The following is a 14,107-nucleotide window of genomic DNA, read 5'->3' on the forward strand; positions in this document are numbered from 1 at the left end:
CACCAATCTCCTCCGGTTCCACACATAACTTCCCTCTGCCATCTATAACTGGCCCTAAACTTGCCCTAACCAACCTTCTGTTCTTGACATACCTATAGAACGCCTTAGGATTCTCTTTAACCCTATCCGCCAAAGTCTTCTCATGTCCCCTTTTAGCCCTTCTAAGCTCGCTCTTCAACTCCCTCTTAGCCAATCTAAAGCTTTCTAGTGCACTACCCGAGTGCTCACGTCTCATCCGAACATAAGCCTCCTTATTCTTTTTAACCAACAAAGAAACTTTTTTGGTGCACCACGGTTCCCTAGCCCTACCAATTCCTCCTTGCCTGACAGGGACATACCTATCACAGACTCGCAGTAGCTGCTCCTTGAAAAAACTCCACATGTCGGACGTTCCCAGTCCCTGTAATCTCCTAGTCCAACCTATGTTTCCTAATTCTCTCCTAATAGCCTCATAATTACCCTTCCCCCAGCTAAAACCATTGGCCCGAGGTTCATGCCTATCCCTTTCCATCACTAAGGTGAACGTAACCGAATTGTGGTCACTATCACCAAAATGCACACCAACTTCCAAGTCTAGCACCTGGTCTGGCTCATTTCCCAGCACCAGATCCAATATAGCCTCACCTCTAGTTGGCCTGTCTACATACTGAGTCAAAAAACCTTCCTGCACGCTTTGAACAAAAACTGACCCCTCTAACGAGCTAGAGCTATAACAATTCCAGTCAATATTAGTCAAGTTAAAATCCCCCATAACAATTGCCCTATTACTTTCACTCCTAAGCAGGATTGACTCCGCAATCCTTTCCTCAACCTCTCTAGAACTTTTAGGAGGTCTATAAAAGACTCCCAACAGGGTGACCTCTCCTATTTCTAATCTCCGCCCATATTACCTCAACAGATAAGTCCTCATCAAACCTCCTCTCTGACACTGTGATACAATCTCTGACCAATAATGCTACCCTCCCCCTCTTCTACCTCCTTCCCTACTTCGACTAAAACATTTGAACCCCGGGACCTGCAGCATCCATTCCTGCCCCTGCTCTATCCATGTCTCTGAAATAGCCACAACATCGAAGTCCCAGGTACTGATCCACGCTGCAAGTTCACCCACTTTATTGCGAATACTCCTGGCATTGAAGTATACACATTTCAAACCCTGCTCCACCCCACCTCTGCAATGCCGTGCATTGCAGTCCCATCCATGCATCCCTCACTTTCAGCCCCACTACTCAGGATCCCTCCCCCCCCCCCCGAATCAGTTTAACTCCCTGCATGGCCTTAGCAAATTTACCCCCCAGGATATTGGTCCCTTCTGATTAAGGTGTAGACCATCCTTCTCATAGAGGTCACACCTTCCCCAGTAGAGCCCCAATTGCTTAAGTACCTGAACCCCTCCCTCCTGCACCATCCCATCAGCATGAATTCAAACCTTCCCTCTCTTTCTCTCTAAACTATCCCGTGGTACAGGCAAGAGTCCAGAGATAACCACTCTGTCAGTCTTGGCCTTTAGTTTCCACCCCAACTCCATAAATCCCTGCCTAATATCCCCTTCCCCTATCCTCCCTATGTCGTGTGTCCCCACATGTACAATAACTTGTGGTTTATCTCCCTCCCCCCTAAGAGTCCTGAATACCCTGTCAGACACATCCCGGACCCCAGCCCCTGGTAGGCAACACACCAACCCTAAGTCCCTACCTTTAGTTCCGACCCTCCTATCTGTCCCCTTAATTGTGGAGTCCCCAATCACAAGGCCCAGTCTTTTACAGCCCCTAACCACCTGAGCTTTCTCACTCGGCTCACCCCCAGAGATCTGCTCTCTATGCTCAGTTGATTCCTCCTCAACTGTAGCCTCCAGCACCGAAAACCTATTATGGAGGGGAACCGCCCCAGGGGATTGTCTTCCCGATTGCTTCTTACCCCTCCTCCTGGCATTGACCCAAGCCTCATTTCTAGGAGTTACTATTTCTCTATAACTCCTATCAACTTCCACCTCCGCCTCCCGAATTATGCGGAGTTCCTCTACCTCCCCCTCCAGCTCCTTTACACGCTCCTCCAGAAGCTGCAATCTAATGCACTTCTTACAACTAAAATCTCCTGAAACACTACTGGATTTCCTCACCACATACATCCCACAGGAGATGCAGCATACTGCCTGAACTGCCATCCCTGAAGCCATTACCAGCAAGAAAAAAAGAAAACAAAAAACTTCCCCACACTTATAATTAGGTTAGAGGAGGATGGAAGGGTGGGATCCTCTACCAGTGTAGAGGATCGGGTATCTCCTCTGCACCAATTTATAGGGCAAGGGGCCCGAGAGAAAAAAAAACTACTACTGAGGGGGAACCACCCAGGTAACTGACTTTTAAAGTTAAAATAAAAACCCTTCCCAGACTCCTTTGCTGCCCACTTTTAGTTTTCACTTTAAACTTGAAAAACTGCTGTTAAAGTAAAGGCCAAAAAAATACACACACTAGCTGACTAATTAAATAAATAAACAATTCAATTAATCCAATTAATCTCTTACCAGCACTGCTGCTTTTCAATCACCCCTCTCAGCTTGCTCCAGTGGATCAATGAGGGGGAACCTCCCAGGTAACTGACTTTTAAAGTTAAAATAAAAACCCTTCCCAGACTCCTTTGCTGCCCACTTCTAGTTTTCACTTTAAACTTGAAAAACTGCTGTTAAAGTAAAGGCTCTGTAAATAAAAGCTTGTAAACGTGTAAAGATTAGGTTCCAGTTCTATCAGGTTATTTAAAGGAACAGCTCCTGCCCTCACCCAGTCACAAATAAAGATACCAACTACAGAGTCATTTAAAACAGCAAGAACCCATGACCCTCCATTGAGATAGTTAAATGCATCAATTGAGGTTATGTACATATGGAACGGAGGGTGGCACGGCGGTTAGCCCTGCTGCCTCACAGCGCCAGGAACCTGGGTTAGATTCCAGCCTCGGGTGACCGTTTGCATACTCACCCAATGCCTGCGTGGGTTTCCTCCGGGTGCTCCAGTTTCCTCCCGAAGAGGTGCGGGTTAGGTTGATTGGTCATGGTAAATGCACAGGGTTATGGGGATAGAATGAGGGGGTTGGGCTGAATGGCCATGTTCTGCATTGTAGGGATTCAATACATTCAAGTGGAGGGTATTGATTGGATGGTTACGGAGCACAGGGACACACTGACACAGGACGAGAATAGTCCGGAGATGCATATTAAACAGGTGAATATCTATTTACCAAGTTAGACAGAAGAATAAAAACAGAACATGCTATTCTGAGCATCCTCAGGTGTTTTGCTCCAATTAGACAGAGGAATGGTTCATTACTGTTTTATTGTGACAGGATCATCCAGTACAAACACTACTTCCCACTCTTCCCGTCTGGACCCTCTCCCTGCCCAGAAACATCCCCAACCTGGGAGGAAAAACCTCTTTAATAAAGCGTCAGTGAGCATCACCTGCTCCAATTCAGCTTGTAGCAAGAGCTGGTTTATGCTTTAAAGCAACGGTGGACAACGTGCGGCCTGGGGGGGGGGACACGCGCGACGCGTGGGGATCTGGAATATGGCCAGCGAGACATTTTGTTGACTGTTGCCCATGCTCAGGGTTGCCACATTCCTCTAACTTCTGCCCACATAATTTTTTCCGACCAATATGACTTAAGTGATACGCACGCAAAGGGCAAGTGAAGTGAGATTCATGCCGATTACTCACAACATTGACTGTGAGAGCCATGTGCTCCCTCTGCGTCCAAATTATAAATATTTCTTTTTTTTTTAAAAAAACCATTTGAAGTTGATAGCTCTATTAAATATATAAAAAGTTTATTTATTAGTCACAAGTAGGCTTACATTAACACTGCAATGAAGTTACTGTGAAAATCCCTTAGTCGTCACACTCCGGCGCCTGTTCGCGGACACCGAGGGAGAATTTAGCATGGCCAATGTACCTAACCAGCACGTCTTTCAGACTGTGGGAGGAAACCCACGCAGACACGGGGAGAACGTGCAAACTCCACACAGTCACCCAAGCCAGGAATCAAACCCAGGCCCCTGGCACTGTGAGGCAGCAGTTCTAACCACTGTGCCACCCTAATGAAGAAGCATCTTCTATAGTCATTATAGAATATGGCATTAAATGTATTTAATCTGATTCATGGGGCCACGTTTAGTGAACAAACTTGATTTCAATCATGCAGCCCACTCACCAGCCCAGGTTACCCATCAGGTTTTAAAGGAACCTGCATTTCTAACGTTGCAATGTTCCACTTCATGAATAATATCGACTCCAAATAAGGATGGATTCTTCCTTTGACTATCACATCTTTAACATCCTCAAGGCACACTGACAATTCTCGCCACTAAATCACTTTTAGAAATGGTTTCATGGTTATGTTTACGTTGGCAAGTGCAGTAAGATTGCACAAATAGTGTGACAAGAGTGGTCGGTTAATGGATTAGTTATCCATTCCTTCTCGCACAATAAAGGCAGAATCTTGTACAACCAGCTGAACTAACACAGGACACGACTGTTTAAAACTCTCTGGGTGTATGCTCGAGTGAGCATGTACCCATTGATGCACGAGGGGTGCCTCAGAGAAGTTTCCTTTCAAAACAATTAATTGTGACGATACTGTGCTGTGAATATATTTTATGTTTAAGGGGAATTGCTTTAAGATGCAGTGTTTTGTTACAGGGAGATCAGATGCTGAGAAAGCAGGATAATAACTAATTTTAGTGAGGAATGTGTTACTTTGTAGAGTCGATACATTTGGTTTATTTAAGTTATCCGGGGATTGCAGATTGGAGTGGTTGACAGTCATGTTTGGTTCATGGGAGGAGGTAGACTTGCAGCAAGAACAAAATGTTCCATTTTCATTTTTAGAGGGAGTTAGTGACTGGAGCTGTTAAAACGAGGCTCTCTCTCTCTCAAAACTTTAAAGCTGTTACCCAAGTCAGGGAGTGTATTTACCTGTATTTTGCTAACTATTAAGAAATATTGCTTAATTGGAATGGAAATAGTGATAAGTTAGAAGTTAAGATTTGTTTCTTTTCAAGTTGAAAGATTGTTCAACAGTTAAGAGTTACACTGTTTCGTTTTATTAGAGTTATTCCTAAACGGTGTTCAAAATAAAGCTTGTTTTGATAAAAGATCCCCAGTTTGTCACTGGAGTTACTCTAAGAGGGGGGGGGGGCATCCTATCCGCACATTTATGCTGACAATAACAAAACTGTGGAGGTCTAGACTGGATATCATACCTTGGGGATTGGGTCCAGCATCCTAACGAATGCAAAAAATGTCTAACAAGACTTTCCAGCAGCTTACCAGTAATAGATGATGTGACCTTGTCGTCCAGAAAAGGTGTAATCGTACAGGATAATGTAGCAGTCTCCCCCATAGAACTGGCCGTAAGTGCTCGGGTCAACAGCCACTTTGTCACTGCCTTCAATGCGCCAGATCTGAAAGTTTCAATTCAATTTATTGTTGGTACTGGCAAGCTAGCATTTTTCTCCTCCTCCCACCTTGCCAGGGGCAGGGACACCCTCTTTCTCCTTCCCCCACCCCGACCTTGCCAGGGGCAGGGATACCCTCTTACCCAGGGCAGGGATACCCTCTTACCCCCCACCCTGCCAGGGGCAGGAACACATGTTGGGAGCAGTCAAGGCCTCAGCCTCTTTCCAGTGTGTTGACCAACTGGCCAATTTTCATGTTACTAGCAAACAGTGAGTAGTGCCACGAGCTGCATTAATCTTCACCCAGCAGATACACAGTGCGGAACATGGGGCTAGCACTAAAATTGCACCCGTTTCCTTCCCTGGACTAGGAACACACGGGCACATTATCAACCCCCCCCCCCCCAGTGCCATCATCCCTGGCTCAGATCAGCACAGAACAAGTACTGGACACCCTTAGCCTGTAGGCCCAGTCCTGCCCAAGGAAACAGCGTTGGCCTGATACTATTCCCAGTCCCACTTGTCGATCAGATTTAATTTCCACAGTGTAGCAATCCACTCCAAATCTTACTGCTGCCCGTGAACTACTGCATCATAGTATAGCTTTATTCTCAGCGAGAGCCTCTTCAGAGCAATCTTGGCGATGTTAGCCGTTAGCAACATGCGTTGCGTTTTTACCGTTTTCTCTCCAGACCCATCATCCACCATTCCGTGCTGGGCAGCCATGGCAGGAGACTCATGCAAAGTCGAAGCGTCAAAAGGCACTTTTTCAATTTTGGCAATCTGTCCAGAGATGTAGCAGGTTCCCATTCCCTCAGTCTGGTACAGGTCAACCCAATTCTTGAAGAACTGCTTGAACAGTGGAGTTTCCCCAGTCTCTGGCAGAATCTGAACCTAAGAAACAGAACATTGGGAGCTTTATTACAATGCTTCTAGTTTGAAATGTGAATTTTAACCACACACTGAAAACTGCTAAATCAGTTTCCCTCCAAGTATACAACTGCCAAAATGAAAATCTAATTGTTGCAAAAAAAAAACACAGCAAGACATCTCATTGGGCAACACGATGGCACAGCGATTAGCACTGCTGCCTCACAGCACCTGGGACCAGGGTTCAAATCCAGCCTTGAGCAACTGTATGTGGAGTTTGCACATTCTCCCCATGTCTGCTTGGGTTTCCTTAGGATGCTCTGGTTTCCTCCCACAGTCCAAAGATGTGTGGGTTAGGTGGATTGGCCATGCTAAATTGGCCCTTAGCGTCCCAAGATGTGTAGATTAGGGTTTTTTAAAAATTCATTCGTAGGACATGGGCATTGTTGGCTGGCCAGCATTTATTGCCCATCCATCATTGTCACTGTTCAGAGGCAGTTGAGAGTCAACCACATTGCTGTGGCTCTGGAGTCACATGTAGCCCAGACTAGGTAAGGACGGAAGATTTCCTTCCCTAAAGGACATTGGTGAACCAGATGTGATTTTCTGACAATTGACAGTGGTTTCATGGTCACCAGTAGATTCTTAATTCCAGATTTTTATTGAATTCAAATTCCTCCATCTGCTGCGACGGGATTCGAACCTGGGTCCCCAGAACATTTGCTGATTTTCTGTATTAAAAGTCTAGTCATCGCCTCCCCTAAATACGTGGGATTACAGGGTGTTAGAGGACTTCAAAATACTCTGGGATTTAAAACACTAACAAAGACTATTAGAACAGAGTGGATTAGCTTAGGATAAGAATCAGACTATATAAATAATATACATTTTATATATATTTATGGTACTGTCAGCATAAAAACACAACCGCAGTTAAAGAATTTAAACATAATTCTGAAAAGTGTGTTACAGTTTGGCTAATGGCGCAGAGTTCTCAGGCATCATGGGAAAAAGGCCAGTAAAGTGAACCACATTCTTTATAACAATACACCCATAGAAGCTCTTACTGGCATGAATTCCAGACAGTCCTTATGAATAGAAAATTCATAAGCCAAGGGCAAAGCGAGCAAACTCAGACGGTCTAATGAATAGACAAAGCCTTCAACTAGATAAGAGAGTCATGGCCAAGAGAGAAAATGCTGGAAAATCTCAGCAGGCCTGGCAACATCTGCAAGGAGAGAAAAGAGCTGACGTTTCAAGTCCAGATGACCCTTTGTCAAAGCAAAGGGTCATCTGAACTCGAAACATCAGCTCTTTTCTCTCCTTGCAGATGCTGCCAGACCTGCTGAGATTTTCCAGCATTTTCTCTTTTGGTTTCAGATTCCAGCATCCGCAGTAATTTGCTTTTAAGAGTGTCATGGCAACAGGTGGCCATGGAAAAGTCAGGCAGAAACCGCGAGCACTTATTGTTCCCATGGTGCCAGAGAATATCTGCAATTGGCCAGGGTATATGACATTTATTAATAATAATTGACCTGTAGTAATGATGATTGGTTCATTTCTGATTGCGTCGAGTCAGAGGGTTAAATATCTTTTGGAAATTGTATAATTGCATTGCCATGGTGATGTAATTTCAGAGAAGTGTTGGACCGCCCAACCCTTGCTCTCCCAACCTACGTTGGTCAATAAAGAACGACTTTCGCGAGTCTTTGTATTAGTGGAAATTGAACTCAATACCTAGCCTCTGAAAAAGCCCCTACATGGGGATATGGCAGGTGGGGGGCCTGGGCAAAATGCTTTATCAGAGAGTCGGCGCAGAATCGATGGGTCGAATGGCCTCCTTCTGCAATGATTTTATCTCAGATTCCTAAATAGACGAACGATACAAAGTACCCTGTGGTGAACCCTTCGAAATGAAATGCGAACAGGTTAATCTTGGGATTTCTTGCATAAATTCCAAATCATTGCTCCTCCATCGTTTTTAACATTTTCCTAGCCCGCTCCAACCATTCGCCAAGGTGGTCTCGCTACCATGGCTGAAGGAAGGTGGCTGAGGGAAGCGCTGCTTTCATTCGACACAAAGCACTCCAGCGCTCCTCACCTGAGTGTGTTTGGGATATTCCATTTTGGTAATGAAGTCCTCAGCAGCTTTCAGGGCAGCTTTCCGTTCCTCTGGGTTTGCTTGCTTACCTTGGAATTTCACAGGAAAGAAAAACAAAGGAAATTAGGGAACGCCCATCTATCCCGCTCTCAGAACTTCAGCAATAGTTGAACAACAGTTTACAGTGACACTCAACTGGAGGTGAAGGGCAAAATGCCTTTGGTTAAAGATATTGTATTCTTGCGCAAGGCGAGTGGTTAGGCGGCTGCATTGCTAATCCAGAAACCTAGACCAATAATTCAGAGATTGTGTACAAATCCCACACAGAAAAAACTGGAATGAAGTTGATGTCATTAAAAAAAAATTAAATAAATGTTGACCACAAACCTTGGATTATTGCCAAAATCCATTTGGTTCTCAAATATCCTTTTAGGGAAGAAAGCTGCCCTCACTTGGCTATAGGTCCTGTCTCTGTGGCTTCACACCCAAACTAAGTTACTCAGTTGTATTAAATACTTAAGGGTTGTCACAGTTCCCCAAGCTCATAACCATCCTCACAGAGCAGTGAGAGTTAGAATATAAAATGCGCATACACACCATAAGAGAATGAAGCATCATCGTTAACAGATTCAAACAAGTCTCAGGTACATGACAACCTCTGCCACCAAATGCTACGTGAATTCATCTACTGCTCTCCCCATTTCTCCCTCTTCAAACTGCACAATAGCCAATATGGACTGGATTCAACTCGTGCTGCATATGCATATACCGTACATCTCAGAACTATTCCTAACTGGATAGCTTCTGAAGAGCGTCCACAATTCCTCCAAATCCAGACATTAATGAGTTGTTGTCCCTCCCGACAACCGCTTGACAATGTTGCAATAAGTGTTTTCCCATTTTCACACCATTGTAAGGCCTCAGGATCCATATCCCTTTCATTTGACTTGAAGCCAAAATAATCCAAGTGATATTGGGCACGAGAGTTTGTGGACAGACTACGCACAACTAAAGATGATTTTTGATGCAATGTTCGTGAGCAACACTGCACAAAATTTTAAATCTTCATTTCCTGTCTGCTCAAGACTGATGACCCACTAGTCTACGCTTTCTTTCCACATTTTCAAAACACCCTTTTGTACCTCACTGGTGCAAGTAACTCCACAGAATGAGAGCTCCTTGCAGCCAACGGCATAACCATAAGAACATAAGAACATAAGAAATAGGAGCAGGAGTAGGCCATCTAACCCCACGAGCCTGCCCCGCCATTCAATAAGATCATGGCTGATCTGACGTGGATCAGTACCACTTACCCGCCTGATCCCCATAACCCTTAATTCCCTTACCGATCAGGAATCCATCCATCCGCGCTTTAAACATATTCAGCGAGGTAGCCTCCACCACCTCAGTGGGCAGAGAATTCCAGAGATTCACCACCCTCTGGGAGAAGAAGTTCCTCCTCAACTCTGTCTTAAACCGACCCCCCTTTATTTTGAGGCTGTGTCCTCTAGTTTTAACGTCCTTACTAAGTGGAAAGAATCTCTCCGCCTCCACCCTATCCTATAAGTCTCCATAAGATCCCCCCTCATCCTTCTAAACTCCAACGAGTACAAACCCAATCTCCTCAGCCTCTCCTCATAATCCAAACGCCTCATCTCCGGTATCAACCTGGTGAACCTTCTCTGCACTCCCTCCAATGCCAATATATCCTTCCTCATATAAGGGGACCAATACTGCACACAGTATTCCAGCTGCGGCCTCACCAATGCCCTGTACAGGTGCATCAAGACATCCCTGCTTTTATATTCTATGCCCTTCGCAATATAGGCCAACATCCCATTTGCCTTCTTGATCACCTGTTGTACCTGCAGACTGGGCTTTTGCGTCTCATGCACAAGGACCCCCAGGTCCCTTTGCACGGTAGCATGTTTTAATTTGTTTCCATTGAGATAGTAATCCCATTTGTTATTATTTCCTCCAAAGTGTATAACCTCGCATTTCTCAACGTTATACTCCATTTGCCATATCCTCGCCCACTCACTCAGCCTGTCCAAATCTCTCTGCAGATCTTCTCCGTCCTCCACACGATTCACTTTTCCACTTATCTTTGTGTCGTCTGCAAACTTCGTTACCCTACACTCCGTCCCCTCCTCCAGATCATCTATATAAAATGGTAAACATTTGCGGCCCGAGTACCGATCCCTGCGGCACGCCACTAGTTACCTTCCTCCAACCGGAAAAACACCCATTTATTCCGACTCTCTGCTTCCTGTCGGATAGCCAGTCCCCAATCCACTTTAACACACTACCCCCAACTCCGTGTGCCCTAATCTTCTTCAGCAGCCTTTTATGGGGCACCTTATCAAACGCCTTTTGGAAATCCAAAAACACCGCATCCACCGGTGTACCAAAATCAGTCCAACTGACCACACTGAGCCAGTAGCTTCGAAAGTGGAACTTTAACCGGAATTCCCAAACCTACGCCAACATCGATTCCCAGCCTCGGTCTTGCGAATCCACGGAGCAGATTCGAAAGAGCTTGCCCACTCATATCCCAGGTACACATGGTCCACCGAGCCCTCATTGATGGATCTTGGGGCACATTCCAATATATATCCAAAAGATGGAGTTTTCACTCGCTAACTTGGGGGGTGACAGGGAAGTGAGGACCAATGGGACACAAAGGCGAATTTGATGCTATTCTCCAAATATTCTCCTAGGTAAACAGAGGAAAATTGAACAAGTACCTTAAACCCGCCCTCAATCCCTCCCGACAACTGGGCAGCTCGCCCCCATCTAACCTTTCCACACGAAGATCTGCCCATTGGATCCATTGTCCAGGATGAAGCTGTCTTCAGAGTCCAGCATGCTCTGTTTAAATGGATTCTCCGCAGACACCAGGCTCATCTGAACATCACCACCAGCAGCATTCGAAACCTGGGGGGGTGGAAGAGACAGACAAGGAGAACATTTTAAAATCATCAGCTGGTTTCATCCCAGGGAAAACAAAATGGAATTTGGCCTTTTTTGGAAACTTGCCCTCACTGGCTATATTCAGTTCTCCAAAATAATACATTCTTATCAACAGTTTACACATTCCTGGCTTTGTGTGGGGATAGAATCAAAGACTTTTTACAGTAAAACTAGTCTCCTTTCAAGAGCTCCTTTGTTAAGAGTGCTGCAACAGCCTATTTATATGACACACCCATCTCTACCATTCACGGGACGTGGGCGTTGGTGGCTGGTTTAGCATTTATTGCCCATCCCCAAATTACCCTTTGACAGATTTTCATGGCTGTTGCAGAGGACTTTATTTTTTTTAAAAACAGTCAGCCACATTGCTGTGGATCTGGGGGCCAGAACAGATAAGGCCAACAGATTCCCCACCTTAAAATGGACATGAACGAAGCGCAAGATGGGTTTTACAACCATGGACAATTGATCTAATGGTCATCATTAGACTTTTAATTCCAGATTTTTATTCAATTTAAATTCCACCACCTGATCAAAATCTATTTCCCCATCTCCAAAACCGCCTATTGTTGGAATGGTTAGCAGCACCTTGTATAGTTTAGCCAGTTTCCTGTTGGACACATCAGCTGTTACATCGTCAGCAGTTCCGTCTGGCAGATCCGGCTTTGGTCCAAGAACCTAAAGAGGTGAGGCAGCAATATCGTTATTAACCAGCCAGTAACCCCACAAAACACACAGCTAGTAATGGGTAGCACAGTGGTTAGCACCGCTGCCTCAGTGCCAGGCAGCTGGGTAGTCCCCCCCCCCCCCCACCCCTCCCAGTGTCTGCATGGGTTTCCTCCGGGTGCTCCAGTTTCCTCCCACAGTCCAAAGATGTGTAGGTGGATTGGCCATGCTAAATTGCCCATGATTGTCCCAGTGTGTGCAGGTTGGGATTGGTCATGCTAAATTGTCTCTAAAGTGTCCAAAGATGTGTAAATTAGCTGGATTAGCCATGGTAAATGCGCAGGGTTACGGGGATAGGGTGGGCCTGTGTAAGAGGTTCTTTCGGAGAGTTGGTGCAGACTCGATGGGCCGGGTGGCCTCTTTTTTCGCTGTAGGGATTCTATGGTACTAAATAGCCATTAACCCCCATAAAACACCTTTACAACATAACTTATGCAGCTGATATCAATTAACGTTTCCCTACATTGAAGGATTCTTTCCTCATCCCTCCAAAACAAGCTCCTTCAGGTCAGAGTCATTATAGCATGGAAACACGCCCTTCGGCCCAACTTGTCCATGCTGCCCCTTTTTTTTTTTAAACCCCTAAGCTAATCCCAATTGCCTGCATTTGGCCCATATCCCTCTAGACCCATCGTACCCATGTAACTATCTAATTTCTTTTTAAAAGACAAAACTGTACCCGCCTCTACTACGACCTCTGGCAGCTTGTTCCAGACACTCAACACCCTCTGAAAAAATTGCCCCTCTGGACACTCTTGTATCTCTCCCCTTAAAAGTCGTCAGAGAAAGTAGCTCCAAAAGGTCCAATTCTGCACAGTTGTTCCCTTGGGCGGTGAAGGTTCTTGGTCTTTAGGGCATTGTGTTGGCTCACCAAATGACCACTAACATAACCAAGATGGCACTAAGCATTGTGCAGCAAATGCCATTTGCTGCTGCTCTCAGCTAACTAGTCGCCCTGTTCAATAGGCCTCAACCACCATAGAGTTGGAAGAAGGCCGGGGGATAGAGGGAGAGAGACAGGCCAATGGTAATTGGCATCAGCATCTGAATTCTACCCAGTGACAGCTGCTGGAAAGGAATTACCTACAGATACTCAGGCTTGTCTGCGATGCCCCAATGTCAGATGGGTCACTGAAATTCTGGGCTCCTCCCCCACAACGGCAAGTAACTGGGGGTGTCCGAGTAACTTGTGCTCAGCACCTGGGAAAGAGACGTAACGGACTGCACTTACTCCGAAGGAGGCTGTGACCCTTCAGCGACAGGTCATGGCACTCCCTCAGGACGCAATACAGATTTTTTTTATGGTCAAGTCCAGCTATAGTCGAACACAATAGACTGACCTGCATTGAGCTGACTAAATGGAGCCAATGTTACAAATGCCTCTTGCACTGGAGTTCCCAGTCCCTATAATGGAGGAGGGTTGCACAAATGGACGACTTGCTACTTGGCTTCCATCAAATCAGAATGAAAACAAACGATAGACCGCAATCCACACCCCCTCACTTGCTCCGCCCTGCGGTAACAAAAGCTCACCATTGGACACACTGGATCAAATTTCCAATCTCCCAACTCCGGCAAATGGCTCGAGGAAATACAAGTTTGTTATTCATCTTTTCCAATGGTTAATTTGCGGAAATGATTAATGTTGCCTCACCTCCAGTAGTTTTTCCGACTCCCTCCCTTCCTCCATCACACGCAGAGTGGCACGGCCACTTCTCTCGTTGTCACGGATACCCTTGGCCATGCAGGTGGCCTTTAGCCGCTCAAATAGATTGCACTTGGAGCCACACCACTGAAAGATTTCCTGAAAGAGAAAACGGCGAGGGAGAGTGCACGTGATCACAGGCACGACTGAAGCTGAGCCATTAAAAAAATAATCTACACATTCTCAATACAGGACACACCTCACTGTCAATCTCATTACACCTGCTATTGCTCTATATTGGCCGAAACACACTTCTGGGAGGTCCTGAAGCAGGAATGGCATC

At 45.6% G+C, this 14,107-nt stretch overlaps 1 protein-coding gene across 1 annotated transcript; it reads right to left on the reverse strand.

Annotated features, from left to right (window-relative positions):
* Positions 1-5,316: 5,316 nt before the first annotated feature.
* LOC144491218 (gelsolin-like) lies at positions 5,317-13,923 on the reverse strand (the record flags this gene model as incomplete). The annotated part of the gene is made up of 6 exons (XM_078208894.1): positions 5,317-5,455; positions 6,128-6,343; positions 8,421-8,509; positions 11,222-11,357; positions 11,982-12,071; positions 13,774-13,923. Coding segments are annotated over 6 exons (819 nt in total), but the record flags the coding sequence as incomplete, so codon positions are not given.
* Between the last annotated feature and the right edge of the window lie 184 nt (positions 13,924-14,107).

This window comes from Mustelus asterias, unplaced genomic scaffold (genome assembly GCF_964213995.1).
Source record: "Mustelus asterias unplaced genomic scaffold, sMusAst1.hap1.1 HAP1_SCAFFOLD_4745, whole genome shotgun sequence".
Lineage (NCBI taxonomy): Eukaryota > Metazoa > Chordata > Chondrichthyes > Carcharhiniformes > Triakidae > Mustelus > Mustelus asterias.